The 16,980-nt window shown below is 37.7% G+C and overlaps 6 protein-coding genes across 7 annotated transcripts; 4 read left to right on the forward strand and 2 right to left on the reverse strand.

Moving 5' to 3' along the window:
• The first annotated feature begins 59 nt into the window (after window positions 1-59).
• LOC145934422 (solute carrier family 66 member 2) lies at window positions 60-1,804 on the forward strand. Its single transcript, XM_083034816.1, has 4 exons — window positions 60-916; window positions 1,074-1,210; window positions 1,305-1,521; window positions 1,612-1,804. The coding sequence occupies exons 1-4, from the start codon at window positions 708-710 to the stop codon at window positions 1,802-1,804; spliced, it is 756 nt and encodes a 251-aa protein (XP_082890942.1). The 5' UTR covers window positions 60-707.
• Window positions 1,805-2,387: 583 nt separating this feature from the next.
• Window positions 2,388-5,197, forward strand: LOC145934419 (uncharacterized). The gene is made up of 6 exons (XM_083034809.1): window positions 2,388-2,529; window positions 2,600-2,841; window positions 3,021-3,301; window positions 3,601-3,955; window positions 4,139-4,498; window positions 4,570-5,197. Exons 1-6 carry the CDS (start codon window positions 2,487-2,489, stop codon window positions 4,867-4,869), a joined length of 1,581 nt encoding a protein of 526 aa, XP_082890935.1. The 5' UTR covers window positions 2,388-2,486; the 3' UTR covers window positions 4,870-5,197.
• On the reverse strand, window positions 5,097-12,549 carry LOC145934421 (N-acylneuraminate-9-phosphatase). 2 transcript variants are annotated; one of them, XM_083034815.1, is made up of 4 exons: window positions 12,334-12,549; window positions 6,567-7,050; window positions 6,379-6,421; window positions 6,106-6,301 (listed from the first exon to the last, which is right to left on the reverse strand). In XM_083034815.1, the coding sequence occupies exons 1-4, from the start codon at window positions 12,454-12,456 to the stop codon at window positions 6,250-6,252; spliced, it is 702 nt and encodes a 233-aa protein (XP_082890941.1). In that variant the 5' UTR covers window positions 12,457-12,549; the 3' UTR covers window positions 6,106-6,249. The 2 variants fall into 2 exon arrangements, with proteins under 2 accessions (XP_082890940.1, XP_082890941.1); XM_083034814.1 differs by lacking the exon at window positions 6,379-6,421 and having other exon boundaries at window positions 5,097-6,301; window positions 12,334-12,545.
• On the reverse strand, window positions 7,798-11,324 carry Neurochondrin (neurochondrin). The gene has a single exon (XM_083034807.1). The coding sequence runs from the start codon at window positions 10,619-10,621 to the stop codon at window positions 8,384-8,386; it is 2,238 nt and encodes a 745-aa protein (XP_082890933.1). The 5' UTR covers window positions 10,622-11,324; the 3' UTR covers window positions 7,798-8,383.
• A 774-nt stretch (window positions 12,550-13,323) lies between the features above and the next one.
• On the forward strand, window positions 13,324-14,730 carry LOC145933330 (DNA repair protein RAD51 homolog 1). The gene is made up of 2 exons (XM_083032933.1): window positions 13,324-13,492; window positions 13,629-14,730. Exons 1-2 carry the CDS (start codon window positions 13,406-13,408, stop codon window positions 14,562-14,564), a joined length of 1,023 nt encoding a protein of 340 aa, XP_082889059.1. The 5' UTR covers window positions 13,324-13,405; the 3' UTR covers window positions 14,565-14,730.
• A 474-nt stretch (window positions 14,731-15,204) lies between these two features.
• LOC145933332 (uncharacterized) lies at window positions 15,205-16,967 on the forward strand. Its single transcript, XM_083032938.1, has 3 exons — window positions 15,205-15,858; window positions 16,072-16,215; window positions 16,403-16,967. Exons 1-3 carry the CDS (start codon window positions 15,661-15,663, stop codon window positions 16,835-16,837), a joined length of 777 nt encoding a protein of 258 aa, XP_082889064.1. The 5' UTR covers window positions 15,205-15,660; the 3' UTR covers window positions 16,838-16,967.
• Window positions 16,968-16,980: the final 13 nt, after the last annotated feature.

Here is a 16,980-nt window from a genome sequence, read left to right on the forward strand (position 1 = left end):
TCTCCATGTATTTATTAATATGTGCATATTTATGATATTTTTTATTTTTGAGCATAATTATTTGTGACGTAATGTAATCTTTTTAGGCTAGGAACTTTCTAAGGTTTCAAGTGTGGAATTTTCTGATTGGTTCCGCTATTTTTGGTTGAAGGGAATCTCAGCCAATCGGTAAAAAGTCGAGGAGTATCTAGAGACTTTTTTAACCTATGCTCGAAATCGAGAGAGACCTCTCTCGTTCATTTATGAAACTGTTCAAATGTCAGTCTTGACAGAAAATACAAAAAAAAAAAGAAGAAAAAAGATAGAAATTATAGAACAAAAAAAACCGCTCCATTTCGAGTGTAAACGTAAACGTCAAAGAAACGTCAAATTCGATGATGTAAAAAATTCTCTCTCTCTCTCTCTCTCTCTCTCTCTCTCTCTCTCTCTCTCTCTCTCTCTCTCTCTCTCTCTCTCTCTCTCTCTCTCTCTCCCCCCCCCCCCCTCTCTCTCCGCGATAAAATTCGGCCTGTCGACGTCATTTAATCATATCATATCAGATATGGACATCGATATGATACGTATTGATGATACCACGAGGACGACGACGACGACGACGACGACGATGACGATGACGAAGAGGACGAATGGCCAATTTATAACCTAAAGTCTCGTATTCGCATGTATGATTATCGCCTCTTTTTCGCTATGTAATATATTACAGCGATATGTTGAAACACGTAACGATGGACGACACGTACGAGTTAAACTTGAAGAATGTGGTCAGCTGGATCGCATCCAGCGCGTTAATTTTCGGCGCGGTTATACCGTATATACCGCAGTACAAGGAAATCAAAAGGAAGGAGGACGCAGAAGGATTCTCCCTCTACGTTTGCCTCACCCTTCTAATCGCCAACACGCTCCGTATATTGTTTTGGTTTGTACCTGCAAGATTATCATGTTTCATCAAGCATGCATTCTTTCATAATTTTCCATAATCTATACGTTTTATATTTCTATTCATTGAACGATAAGAATAAAGCATATCGAATAAGGTATTCCTTACTCACATTGCCATTACGTTTCTGTTGCAGGTTTGGAAAGCATTATGAGCTTCCGCTTTTATTGCAAAGTTTACTTATGATCGTGGCGATGTTTGTTATGATTAAACTTTGTATCAATGTGCAAAACAGAACGCAGATTATCAAAGCAAAAGAGCGTGTACTTACAGGTGAGTGAAACTTTAATTATTATGAAAATTAAACACACATATACATAATATAAAATAAATCTACACGCTTATGAAAGATTTTTCTATTTTGCAGATTTTGACGCTAGATTTTTTTGGAAATGGACAGACTTCAAGTCCTACCTGGGTTTTATGATTCTATTTGCCGGTACAGGCAGCCTATTAACATATTTATTTATGGATATACCAATATTTATCGAAGTTATTGGATTCTTAGCGGTATTGACAGAGGCTATGCTAGGAGTTCCACAATTTCTTCGTAATTCGTCTAACAAATCGACCGTGGGGATGAGGTAAATGAGAGATTTAGATAAAAAGAAAAGATAGCATGTATATCGTGCATCTCTAAGAATCAAATTAATTTACTTTATTTCGATTTATAGTATAGCTATGGTGGCTATGTGGACTGTGGGAGATATTTTCAAAACGTGTTATTTTGTTCTGCGGGACACCCCCTTGCAATTTCAGGTGTGCGGTGCTCTCCAAGTCACGATTGATATCGCAATTTTAGCACAAGTGTACCTTTATAAGACTAATAACAATATACATGCGAGAGCTCCCACAAGATCAGACTGAAAATTATCCAGCAAGTTATTTCTCATCTAGATCTATGGACGTAGAATTTTCATATTTCTCAATACCGAGAGATTGAACAGAATCTAAAAAGAGAATATATTTTTATATTAATTAAACTGTGAATCATAAAGCGAGATATATCCGAAATAGACTAAGTTTCCGAACATTTACCAAACAAAGTGCAGTTAATATTTTGATAACGATTTAGACGTTTGTCAATTTAATATATAAAAGAGTAATATATATACATATATCATTTTATAAAATTTATATTTAACGCATTATTCACATTCAATATCAAATGTAACCATCAGTTCCTCGTTTTATATTTAAGTAAATTATCACACGTTACATTTTATTACATTATATTAAATTGTATATATGTATTGTATATATATGTACTTTCACATTTTTTAATGAGAATATATACAAACGAATGGCGGGAATCTAACACGTGTCCGTTGCCTAGTAACGAACTGTCAACAAAAAACTTTGTGAATGAGCAGACATGGCATAGCTACATAGCTTCCGTTTAAGGAAAGAATGACAAATTTTTAACGTCACCGAATCATATTTTACATCGCTCAAAATTTTTTAAGAGAGAAAGTAGCTTCTGTTTCAATAATTATTTCTCATTAGACCATAATCACTGAAAATTGTATATTTGAATTTTTCATCAGAAATGACAAGATGCATGAGAAAGGAGGTTAATCTAAAAAGCAGCAGTAAGTATATATTTATTGCATAAATATTTTCGAATTGGAAAAAAAAATTTTTAATTATAAATCATTGCAGCCTACAATCAAACAGGACAGTCCTATTTGCAGCAATTTACGGCATACAATTCGATGAGCTTGCATTTACGACGCATTTTATCGGCAAAGAGCGTAGTCGATTCGAGAAATAAAAAATACTCGTTGAAGAAAAATCAGCAGTGCAAGGTACAAGAAACCCGCGTTCAGAAATTCTGTTCGCGTTCTGAAGTGATAGACGATATGGTCGATAGATTGGCCTATGATACTCTGCATCATCCAATGGTAAAGTTCAACGCGCATAATTAGCATACTAACTCTAAGAAATTATAATTCGAATTACAAGCGATAAAATGATTCATAAATCAGTTTTCAATTAATTAATCCGCGCGATTTCCAAGACTATAAGACGTTCCATAACAAACGATGATTTTAAATGTTGGTACTTTTAAATTTCGATACAGGATATATTAAGAATGAATTTAAATTTGGACCATCTGGATTGTTGCAATTATAATTTAGATCGTCAGCAATTAAGAGTTTGTAGTGACCGAATGTATCGCGAAGAGAAGAGAATGAGTTATCGATCGACTTCGAAGAATCCAAGAACGGCATCACCGGCGACGACGCGTTCGCCGAAACGTAAAAGGTTTACGCCGAATTCCGTTTGTGCAAAAAAAGAATTGAAATCTATGCGAGAGATCCCTCACGTAATCGGTCCATCGACATGTTATTCGCAACAGAGGTAAGAACGGCGTTAAACATTAAAGTTTCGAGCTACTACTATAGTTTACACTTTGGAAATTCAGATATGAAAAGGGCTTACTTTGATAAATAAGTATAGAGGAATTTTAAAATAATATAGGTATATAAATAATATAAAAAATAATTTTATTGCATTTAATATCTGTGCCTGGCTCTTACTAGCCCTTTTCATACCTTAATTTGCATTTATATAAAAATTAAATTAATTAACTAATTTATATAAAAATAGTATTTTCATTCAAGTCGAATCGTTTATCCCTTTTTTTTTTATTTTCGTAGAAAATGTAGGAACGAGAAAGATTCATTCTTCATCCCTTGCACAACTACTGCATTAGACTCATCGGTATTTAAAACAGGCTCTCATTCCCTGATGCAAGAAACGAACGATCGTCGCTCAATATCCTCGAATACCTCGCAGTGCTGTGATTTTGATTATTTAAACGACGACCAATCTGTTTGTGAATCAAAGCGCGTTTCGAAACAACTTTTATCCAAAAAAGAAGAAGAGAAGAAATACGTCAAATTCATTTACGACATTACCAAAGAAATAATACAGAGAGGTCTTTACACCGATGATGAACTGCGGAATGTGTTCAAGAAGCATATGGATCGATATAAAGGAACACTAAATATGGTATGAATAATAATGTGTTATCGTATAAATGTGTGAAAAGTAATGTTTCTCAATACCCCTTACAACATAAAAAAAGTTATTGATATTTTTTTTTACAATATTCTTAAGTCGGTTTTATTTTTTGCGATATAAAAGATTTTGGCAAAAAGTTTTGGACACACAAATCTTTTCTTTGCTCCCCAGAATAAAATGCTGTACGAGATCTATCAGTTAAAGATCTCCTTGAACATGATGGACGAGGATTCAGATACAGACGATGAACTGGAGGATCTGATCCACGCGCAAAAATTGTTGAACGCATTGGAGATCAGGCCGCCCACACCGCCAAAAGTTCTGAATGACAACAAAGTGATGGAGAAGCTGGAGTGTTATCGGAAACTGACGGACAGATCGTGCGTTCGAAGAACAGTGACGTTGATCGACGCAAATCCTGATCTACTCGTCACGGAGAGAGATGTGCTGATGTCGTTGGTGGAAGTGGGCATCGATCCCAAACAGGTCCAACATATCTGTAAGAATCTGCGTGACAAGAGCAGAGACACGGTAAGATAAATAATTTGTCGAATCTCTCGCGTAACAAAGATAACGTAATTCTCGCAATCTCCTCTATCTAGACGCAAACGGACGCGGAAGTGTGTCCTTTGGACTTGGAAGTGGACGATTCAGAAGAACTGCGGGATAACGACAGACAGATTTCTCCCAAGGTCGAAATGGCCGAGAACGCCCGCGATTCTGTCGCGGATGATTCGCCCAGGTATTCAGACAAACAGGAAGCCAGCTCTTCAACATCGAACCTAGTGTCCGTACAAGATGAGAAAGTTGAAACGAAAAAGAAGATAGAATCTCAAACTACGCTCGAAAATGTAGAATCTCAAACTACATTCGAAAATGACAAAGGTGGACTCGTAAACTGAACTGTTAAATATTTTTGGGTTTCTCCAGAAACTCTATTCTATCTTTCTATTTCTGTTTTCAAGAAATATTTAATTTCAATGCAATGCTCGTTATAATATTGCTTTTGTACGTATATGCTTGAATAATTCATTGAATATGCAATTTTTTAGTTCGTGCAAAAAAAATTTCGCTTGACAAAATCGCCTATATTAATAATGTAGTATAAGAATCAAGATGTATACACTGATTATCTTATCCATGTGCATGTTTCTTTTATTCGTATATATTTCTTTTCTTACATCGAATTTCACGTCTGTATGAGAATCTGTCGCATTTTCAACAAGCTGAATTCTCACAATAGAGAATTCTCAATACACAGTGGAATACAAAATATACACAGTGGAAAAATAGACATCTATATATATTTATACCCGTACATGTACAACCTTTTGTGCATATCTATGTACAGATATACAAATGTTACGCATTTTTACAGTAGGAGATCTCTACATCTGACATATCCTCTGGACATACCTTTAATCTATATATTACAGCATAATTTTTCATGCTAGAGAGAGACAAGATAAAATAGCTGCATACGATATGTCTTATGCATTTTGTTCGCTTTTATCTACTGGCTCTGCTTGTGCATTCTGTTTTGTACATTAGTTTCATTCCCTTTATCCGGTATAACTGAGGTATTTTACAGTTATTTAACATCGAGAAGGTAACTAAATAATATTTTATTTGGTATCTACCTATAATAGAATTCAATAAATGTCAACTACGAACAGCGGTGGTTCTCTCGTCACCTATATTCAAAAACAAGTTATAAAATGTTAAATATAACCAAAATAAATTGCATTTGTTTTCGAGCTACATGTTTTCGTTATTAATTATATGAATTGAGAACTCTTTGTACTATGGATTGATATTTTCAGTACAAATAAACTAACACATTCTGTGAAAATTCTATAAAAATTCACAGATTATAGAAACTCTCTAATAAACTCATCAAAATTAAAAACATAGCGTTTTTCAATTAATATAAAATTTCTAACATTTTAATACTACTCTATAAAACAAAAAACATAATGAAAACAACTCGGAAAAAAAAAGTCATTGCGTATATATGTGTATATGTGGGTGTGCTAATACAACACATAATAAAAACCTAAATTTTATTTAGTAATTGCTTATAAATATTGAGTCGTTTTTTTATAGCGTTAAAAAAGATTAATACGGCACATGCATCCACGCATTAGCTACCATCGGACGCGTTTGAAGAACAGTCTTCAAGTTCCGGCGCGTTTGGACCCCTGTCTAATATGCGCATAAGTTCTGTTACGTGTCTTATTGTAAAATCTGGCTTGGGATCGTCTCCCGAAAGACGAGAAGGTTTATCTGAGATGGGTATCCACACAGTCCCGCGCAGCCCAGCTTCGATTCCACCTGTACATCGATAATTTTACAGTTCATTATTTAATTCTTGTTTTCTTTATTTTTAAATAAATTTAACTTTAAACTACCTCTCTTTCTCCTTTTTCTCTTTCTCTCTCCATCTGGATAATTCTATGATTGTCAAAATTGTTTGATTACAGCTCATTATTTAACTCTTACTTTTTTAAAACAAATTTGATTTTAAGCTATCCCTTGCTCCTCTCTCTCCTTCTAGATAATTAAGAGATAGTTAAAAAATAATTGTTTTTTATTCTACCTAAAATATCGGTCTCCAACTTGTCACCAACCATGATGCATTTTTCGGGTCTCACGTTAAGAAAGTGGCAGGCCTTTTGAAATATTTCCGCCTCTGGTTTCTCCCATGGCAAATCACCGGACACCAGGATGATGTCGAAGTACTGTTCCAGCGACAGCTTATGTATTTTCTCCCATTGAGCGTTTGACGGGCCGTTGGTGATCAGGCCCAGCAGATACTTCTTTCTCAATTGACGCAGCATGGAAACCGTGTTCGGTGGTAGTGCCATGTAGTGGTATCTTAAATAGAGCCATCTTTCGTAAATCCTTTTCGTCAAGGACGAGTATTTGTCGCCCAGCGCCTTGCTCCAGAGGATGGTGCGCCAAGCGTCTAGAGTAAGAGTCGCGTTGTCCGGACATTTTCTGAATTGTTTCAGAAATGCAGTTGTTATCTTGGCAGACGCGTCTTCCGGGATGCCATAATCCCGAGTCAATTCCTCAGCTAGCTGCAGGTAAATGCAGGTACACACAATAGAAACATTAGCTCTCTTTCAATGTTTTGTTATAAAGAATGACGAGAATGAAGAACTGAAAATGTGAAGAAAGAGATGAAAGAATGAGATTTCTACACTCAATAAAAATGTGCATATAAATCAATGTGTAAATGACTCTCTTGCTTATATCGCAAAGTAAAAAGTATCCCTTCTCCGTTAAAGGAAAAGAAATTAGAAGTGTTAGCGAGAGAGAGAGAGAGATGGAGAGAGAAGCGATTTTTTTCCTAATAGATAAAATAGTTGAAATGTGAAAGAGACGAATATTGAATGTGGAGTTCATTAATCAACGAAGGTCTCAGGACGACAGGATACAGTATAGGAATTATTTATGGCACTTAATTCATTATTAATGATTACCTAGAAAATGCATTGATTCATTTACTCGAGCCGATTAGTGGACACTCGAAGTGGCACCCGCGGACGTTGCTGTAATCACAACAAAATCAGTTGTGCCAACAACAACAAACAACAACAACAATATGATATATTATTTCCAAACCCTACAAGTTGTGATCAAAAGATTTCTGGATATTAAGAAACATAGATTTGAAAGTGAAATAATCTGATGTCTACATAGATATCGCAACTATGGGTATTTATATAAAATTGTCTCTGATATCCAGTAATCTTTCTTTAATATCTTTGTTAAAAATAACTTCATTAAGAAAATGTGTTATATTATCAGTAATAGTGGATGATGGAGTGATTAAATCAAGCAAATGTTTACAAAATTCTTCCATTTAATAGGAAAGTGTTTTTCTGTCGTTACAAAATCTCTTGTCAACAAAGAATTTTAAAATCGGTTAAGTATAACATCAACAAACAATTTTCGCAATGTACACAGCAAAATAAAAAAAAGTATACTTGATTATACGTAGACAAACGAAGTGTGCGTAAAGCATCATGTAAAATCAAGTAAGTATATACCCTTCGTATAAGCGCGATTTTACGAAGTCACACGAGACGTCTCTTTCTTGCTTGCCAGGAAACTATTTCCAGACGTGATGCCGTCTAAATTTACACTGGACTATGCGCGCATACGTATTTCGAATATCACATATGCGGAAGAGAGATACAATAATATAATATATAAACTCAAGTCGCAAAATATTAGAAAAGCAAATACTTACAAAGCTACTTTTTTTTGTACAAAAGTTGAATTAACTGTCCGTCTGTCTCTCGATTGACCGATTCCTTGCTACAATATACTTATATAAAATCTCTTTACATCATTCGCGCGATACAAGACTCAGAAAGAGTTACGTGATAGTAAAAGTTCTCGGTTCTAATCCCCGAAAAGACGCTTCCCAAGCTCCATCATACGATGATTCCGACAGACGACTAATGCGCCGCTCTTTTTCAGCACCGGCGCGACGCTATCGTCGGCCTTCTCCAAGTGACACAGCAAATCCTCGAAGGCCGACTTGACGTTCGTCTCCAGTCCACCGATCTTCACTCGCTTCAGCGTTTCGATGATGTCCTCCGCCCAGCCGGACTCTACCGTGAACTGCGACAGCCAAGGTATCACTTGCAACACACCAGCCATCGTCTGCATACCCAGAAACCAGAGCTCCATCAATTCCATCCAGTGTTCCTTGTATGACATGGAGACCACTAGCTCGGTAGGGTCGTTGCTCTCATCGATGATGTACGCGTCCCATAGGAATCTTATAGTGGCCTGAATGTAACGACATATCGAGAAGTCATTCTTTTTAATACGTTTCGCCTGCTGCTTCATCAGCAACAGACCTAGGACCGCCAGGTGACCGTGCAGCACGAGATTCTCCGGGATCTGTTTCAACTCCGGTAGGTTGTTGTAGATGAACTTTAACAGCGAGACGAACGTCGGCGACTCCTCCACCAACTTTGATTCTAGCACGGTGATGTTCATCAGGACGTTACAGATGGACACCATCGCGGTTCTCGAGTCCTTCATTTCCTCCAGAAGATGCAAATCCAGTTCCTCTGTGCGATTGCCATCCTGTAGAAGTTTCAGACGCTCCGACCTCGGTACCGGTGGCCTCTTATAGTGCACGATGGTCCAATGATAGGATAGGCACTCGAATAGGACCTCGTCCTGCTTGTGCTGAAGGAGAATTTTCCTAGCGGTTTCTTCCACGGCCAAATAACATAAAGCGGGCAACAGCAGTCTCAGTATGTCGACCTCGCTCATCGGATCGTGAACGATCGGTTCGCCGGTTGATGTCCCTTCGTCCGCTTTAGCTTTAGATTTGGCCTTCTCAGCCAACTTCCTGTTTCGATGCGCATAAAAGGTATCGTTGGCCACCGTCAATATGTACGGCAATACGGCGTAAACCTGAAGACGCATCGCGCTCGTCTCTTGCGCTAGCCAAGCTGTAAGCACCCGGACAAGGGCGCATACGAAGATCTTCTCTTTCACATCCGTCAAAGGCTTCATCTTCGACACGGAGTTCAGCAGAATGATAACGGCCGCAAAGGCGCCTTTCAAGGCTGTGTATAATGACTGCTTTTCCTTCTGCTCTAAATCCAGCTGATCCGTAATGATGTAACCGATTGAAACCTCGAGAATGATAAAACATGCCGTGATCAAATCGGCGTTAGCGACGACAGCCTTGAACTGTTTGTCCTCCAACTGCATCCTGACCTCGATCGATGCCAACTGAATGAGCAACAAAAAGTAAATCTTTGGTTTCTCCTTATCCATCATGGCCCAATCCGCTCCCAGCAAATCCATCATCACGGACGTGAGTTTCAAAGCTGGATCACGCTGCTTCTTGCTTATCTTCGATCCTAGAATATCGCTCAGACCCTTGTGAATACTCAGCGGCCAAGATTCCTCCTTCGCCGTTGCGAAAGAGATCACTTCCTTTCTGCAAGATTGTAATAAAGCCTGCAAAATGGTACACAGTTCGAATTTCCTCTCCGTGTGATCGGTTTCGAAGTCCAAAGTTATCTTGTTCATTATCGTATGGAAAGGTGCGGGGTCCGTCGAGTCCCAGGCTTCCGGTCCAAAAGTATTGACCAACGTGACGAGGATATTCAACGCCTCGTCCGTTTGGAAACTCTTCTCCTCGTAGATCTTGCACATCTTCGGGATCGCTTTTTGCTCGAGCAATGCCTTCTGTCCGGGAGGATGTTGCGCGATGCACTGCAAGCAGGTGTAGGCCTCGCTGACGATGATTAGAGTGTCGTCCGGTGCGTCCTCGTCAGCCTGCGACACTATCTCCAGGAGAGCCGGGATGTGTCCCACCATGTCCGGATGAGAGGCCAGCTCGGGTTCTCGGCAGAACGCGGAGAGGACGGACAGCGCCACGGATTTGTACACCTGCGGCGGACAGTCCACAGGTACGCTTTTCGTAGACAACAACTTCCTGAGGAACTTGGCTCCGATGGCCTCGAAGAGCATCCTTTTGGCAGCCGGGGTGCAATCCTTGCCGTCCACCAGCTTGGTGACCATAAACAATGCGGCGAATTTCTCCGAGTCTGTGTCCACCGCCTTCAGTATGGCCACGCATTTTGTCACGCCCTCGGGGATACTCATAGTGCAAGCTCGATTAAATTACAAGGTATAGAAGAAAGAGAAGAAGAAAAAGATGAGAGACGTACGCGTCTGTCCTCGAGTCAAAAATTGACGATTTTTCTATATTACTGTTCCAGCGCGACGTAGCCCAGTGTCGTCGACGATGTTCGAACTTTCGAAACGTCTGCCGTTCTCTCAGGATAGGCGTCACCGGCTGTCATCCGGCGCGTAGCATAGTCGAGAGCCAACTGGCAGAGCTCCCGGCTCCTCTCTGCGCTGCTCCCTAGCCTTGCCCTTTGACACACTCACCACAGACGGCCGAAAATAACCCGTCGAACGAATCGCGCACACGTGGAACCCGCAGTTGCTCCCGTCTGTCAAAGTATTCCTTTGAAGCTTCCGATATCGAGAGTATATATTTCAATCTCGATGGATAACCTCAAAATGATAAAATAATAATCTACGATACCTCGCGCACACGTGTCTTCCGAGAATCGATTACTCGTCCTTAGAAGAGTGATATTCTCTTACGTCACGCGCGTCAGAAGAGACGATCGATCTCTTCGATTTTAAAAATAGGTTAAATACCACGACTCTTTTTTTTTGTTCGTAAGCAGATCGCAGCAGTGAACTTTGTCCACGCTGTGGAATCTTCCACGAGTCAGATTTTAGCTGCACTTTCCTGCACCTTTTCTCGCGCCTACAGTAAAAAAAATATATATACATATATACGAGGGTAAGTCAAAAAGTAAAGGGACAAATAAAGAAAAACACATTTATTTTAACCTATGTGGAAAATTTACATATCATTTTTCGACATAATTCCCACCAACATCGATACATTTGATCCACTACTTAAATAAGCTTCTGTATTTCATCCTGGAAGAAAGATTTGGGTTGGATGCGTAGCCAGTTATGCACCACTGCAATGATCTTCTCATCCAAAGAAAATTTTTTTTCTCGTAGTATTTCTTTTCTTCTTTTTTTCTCGTAGTATTTCTTTTCTTTTTCTTTCTTTTTTCTTTTCATCTTTTCGGTTTATTAAAAGAAGCATACGAGGAAAAAATTTTTCTTCGGATGAGAAGATCATTGCAGTGGTGCATAACTGGCTACGCATCCAACCCAAATCTTTCTTCCAGGATGAAATACAGAAGCTTATGTAGTGGATCAAATGTATCGATGTTGGTGGGGATTATGTCGAAAAATGATATGTAAATTTTCCACATAGGTTAAAATAAATGTGTTTTTCTTTATTTGTCCCTTTACTTTTTGACTTACCCTCGTATATATATATATTCGCGTGAAAGATATATATGAGAGCGAAAGAGAAATGCAGCGAGAAGAGTGCAGCTAAAAAGAAAAAGATTATTCTCAGGATATTTCCGCGAGAATTCGAAGAGAGGGTACGCGATGACGGTGCCGAAAATAGGCACCGCATCGCAGAGAAAGCGTGCTATATCGGGGAGTCGGCTCGTATTACACGCGAGGAAAGAGGGGGGAGGGAAAAGACACGATAACGACTTCTATTCTTACGATGCGAGCACATACATATACGAAGGTAGGGTATAGGTAAATAAACGTCGTGGGAGAGCGAAGCGAGTCAACACACTCGCGTGATCTCTCTCGCAGCAGCGAGATTGAATTTTTATTCGGAGGAAAAATGCCCGAGTCACGATGAGGCGGGAGGAGGGGGAGAGGGGGACTTGGGGTTAAAGGTGTGGTGCCTCTCGTACCTTGCGGCAAGTCTGACTGTCCGCCTTCCTCGTCTCCACCAGGGTATTGTCCAGATCGAAGAACACCGCGCTCAAGGAGAAGAGAGGCCGTTGATTGTGTTGATTGCGGAACGCAGTTGCCATATCGCTTATATCCTTACGATCCTGCAGCTTCCTGTCGACTGCGCTCGCATATGACGACACGTGTCTTTCATAAATTGTAATACCATCGACTTAAGAATATATAGACAGTATTAACCGCCTATATTGATAAAGAGCGTGGAGGGGGGAGGGAGAGGCAGTTTAATTTCTCTGCGTGAAGGAAAAAGGAAACGTCACGGCTGATCTCGCATATACTAGCGTGTTCTAGATTGTATTTTTTGATGAGAGATACAAAAATTGTAAGCTCTGATTGATCTATAAATTTAAATAAATAAATAAACTGTTCGCTCTCATTATCGCAGGCGTTGTTGAAGATTACATAGTAAAAAAAAGACGATTGAGAGTCGAATATTTTTTTTCTCTAGTCTAATTCATTGTCAAACTAAAACAGCTGATTCTCTATTGTCTTCTCTTAACAACTTTATGCTGTCTGTGTAAGTATGTGTGTATTTTACACACACATCGAGCTTTGCGTTTATACGATCCGAGTTTTACGCGTCGCATAAACTCGGAATTACACCGAAATCGGTAAATTTGTATTAACAATGTCATTATCCGTTTTTTCATACTATGTCTATATTGACATTTTTTTATTGTTTGATAAAAAATGATAGAAATAGTAAGAAAAATATTGAAAATTTTAACGTTTTAACATGAATTGACAGCTGGCCGCCATTTTTGGTCAAGTGTCCAAACTTTTTACTGATTGGCTGAACTTGTTTTTACTAAAAATGGCAGAACCAATCAAAAGTATTGAAAATTTCAACATTATAACCATCTAGATGACTCTCTTAAAGTTTATAGTTCATGCTGCGCATGTCGCATGAAAGTTTAAAGTTTTGGCGGAAAAGCATGTATTAAAGGTTTGAAACTTTACCGGTGAAGTGTCTTTCGGCAACAGCTTTCGATACAGCATCCATCATTAATTAAAATGGTATCTGTCGCATCAACGGTGAATGTACAAACAGAGGACGTGTTAGACGATTTTACTCCAGCAAAGCTAATCAAAGCACTAGAGGTGAGTCCTGTGAATTTAATTTTGATCACAATATCGTGCGAAATCATATATCCGACGACATGCTTTCATGTCCGTGCATGTTTGAACACGTTTATCATATTTGTTTCCATTTTCCACGATGTTTGTCATCGCGTAGAAAAATGGCATCACAGCCGGTGACATTAAGAAGCTGCAAGAGGCCGGTTTCTATACCGTTGAATCGGTGGCATATGCTCCAAAAAAGGATCTCGTGACGATCAAGGGCATCAGCGAGGCTAAAGCGGATAAGTTGTTGGAGGAGGCCTCCAAAATTGTCATGATGGGTTTTAAAAGCGCTACGGAAATACATCAGACACGTGCAAATATTGTCTACGTTACCACTGGTTCGAAGGAATTGGATAAGCTGTTAGGCGGAGGAATAGAGACTGGCTCTATCACGGAGATCTTTGGAGAGTTCAGATCAGGAAAGTCCCAGTTGTGTCATACCCTTGCTGTAAATTGTCAGCTACCAATTTGTATGGGTGGCGCAGAGGGAAGGTGTCTTTATATAGACACAGAGAATACTTTCAGACCGGAAAGATTGGTGGCAGTCGCTGAGAGGTACAAAATCAGTGGGAATTCTGTTTTGGACAATGTCGCTTATGCCAGAGCTTTCAACACCGATCATCAGACAAAGTTATTAGTTCAAGCCAGTGCCATGATGACGGAGGCCAGATATGCTCTGTTGATAGTCGACAGTGCTACTAGTCTCTACAGGACCGATTATACTGGCAGGGGCGAGTTAAACGCCAGGCAGATTCATCTGGGGCGATTCCTCAGAATGCTACTGCGACTTGCAGACGAACACGGGATCGCCGTTGTCATAACGAATCAGGTAGTTGCACAAGTTGATGGCGCTGCTAGTATGTTTGGTGGCGATCAGAAGAAACCTATCGGTGGTCACATCTTGGCACATTCGAGCACAACGAGATTGTACTTGCGTAAAGGCAGAGGAGAAAGTAGGATATGTAAAGTATACGATTCGCCTTGTTTACCAGAGAGCGAAGCAACATTTGCCATAAACCCGGATGGTATAGGTGATGTACAGGAGTAAACTTGTTCAACTTAATAGTATAAGAACGCAATATATATGCAGAATAGGATTAATTTTTTTATTAATTCATTTGACAAATGTTGTCCACATGTGTGTTAAATATTATATATCTCTTAAAAGAGAAATTAAAGAAATAATTGAAGGAGGACAAAACAATAACAGTTCATTGAAGAATTAAAATTAGTTGTTAAATTAATTCAAATTAATTAGAGTTAAAAGTAATTAGTTAAATAAATTAGACTTAAAAGTGTACAGTACATGTTTCTTACTATTTCTATTAATATATCTTTTTTAAAAGATTCTTAAAAGTTATATGATATTGTGATATCTATAGCTAAATATAAGGCATAATTATACAAAACATATTTAATTTCTTTTAAACAATTGTTTAGGAAATAGGAAGGAAATAGGAATAGAAAATAGGAACCTATATTTTATATAATTAATGATAGATTAGAAATACTTTGCGCAAACATTAGTTTTTAGAGGGAATAAGTAATTAATATTAGTTCTTTGCAGATAATTTATGATATATTTTAATAATTTGAATTTCAAGAGCAATTCCAATCTCATTCTCATCTATAGCATACATGCACGAATGTTTATTAAAAATCTATCAATTCCTATCACTTATTTATACGGTGTAGGTTGCTTTTCAAATTTCATATCGAAAAACGTTACTTTATATCTGTGTTATTTTTTTTGTGGCTTTATTTAATGTACTGTCAACTGATTAACCATTGTTCGACTTCTTTACATATGTAACTGATCTCGACGAAAATAATTGTAATAATGCGCATGTGCAAGTGTCTCGTGTAACTCTCGAGAGCGGCTCTCGAAGATCAGGGGATTGAGAACCTCTGTCAAACAGTGATAGAGAAACAAGAGAAATTTTCGACATTGTGAGCTTCTCCGTACTTATAAACGTAGAAGAAGCTCATATTTAGGACGGAATGCGGTGTTAGTTCTTCGAATCTATCGTTATCCCGAAAAGAACGAGTTTTAGGAAGACCAAAACTCCAAGGATAGAAGATCTTGATTGGCGATACTTAAGGAAAGTACTCTCGAGAGCTGCTCTCTCCTAACGTATTCCATCATGTCACTGTACGTGTGGTCTATGAAAAATACATTCGAACTGATTAGACTTTACGAAAAGAATGTTCCATTGTGGGACGCGACGAATCAGGATTTTAAGAGCCGGGAAGCAAAGGATTTAATAATAAGCAATATCGCGACGCATATGAATGTCCCAACGGCGGAGATTAATAGAAAACTTTATAATCTACGGAATCAGGTAATCAAAATAAGATCTAAGATAATCCGTAGACTTGTTTTTTATTAATTATTTTAAAATATATATATATATTTTTAAATAATATAATTAGAATTAAGTATATTTTTATTCATTAAATTTAAACTGTTTAAAAAAATTGTTTAAAAAAATTTGGAAATTATAGAATAGAGTATAAAAAAAATGAAATTAAGTTAACTTGCTTGCTCTTTTCAGCTATGTCAGGAATTACATAAAATAAAAAAGAAAAGAAAGATGGGTGTTAATAATAAAATGTGTACCAGTAATTGGTCCTACTTTTCAGCACTGAAATTTTTAATTCCATGTGTATTAAATAGATGTAGAAGTCCAGACATTGTAGTAAGTTAAAAATAATGGTCTTTGTTTAATAAAGAAATAATTATTTCTTTAACAAACAATATGAATGTAATTTTAATTTGAGAAAAATGACTCTATTACTAAGTACATAGTAATAAATGATATAATATGGATGGCATATGTTATACATTTTTATTGAATATATACTTATTATTATATTATTTTTTAGATTCAACAAATGATATTAGAAGAGAAGGAACGCGAGCAAGAGAAGATTAAATCGGATACAATAGAGGATGAGCAGAAGTTTACAGAAAAACACGACAAGAAAAGGGAAAAGAAGCGCCCTGCTAAATCATTAGATATCGTTAATGAAGAATCGAAGCGTTCACGAATTTCATCACCCAAAGTATTGAATGAAGATGAGCGTTTCGGCGAGTGGGTAGCGTTAGAACTACAAAGTTTACGTTCCGAGGTGAACAAAAGAAAATTAAAAAGTGAGATTAGAAGAGCAATATGCCGTATTGCTGATTTAGATGATGCGGACAGTTTTCCCTCTAATCCATCATCCGATCCGTCCCCGCTCTATTCATCCCCAGTACTATCTCCAACATACTCATCAGTATGTGTTTTAACTAATGTAAAATCCGAATATAATGCATAAATAATATGCGCTAAATAAGAGAACGCTGTTTAATACAGCATTTAATTTAGATTTTAATACATAAAAATAATTTAAAATTATTTTTTTAATGTTCTTAAAATTGGATATAAATTTATAATAGTTATGTTCTTTATTCTCAAATG

This window comes from Prenolepis imparis, unplaced genomic scaffold (assembly GCF_030444845.1).
Source record: "Prenolepis imparis isolate NDT839.2.m4 unplaced genomic scaffold, iyPreImpa1.0 SCAF_3, whole genome shotgun sequence".
NCBI classification, from domain to species: domain Eukaryota; kingdom Metazoa; phylum Arthropoda; class Insecta; order Hymenoptera; family Formicidae; genus Prenolepis; species Prenolepis imparis.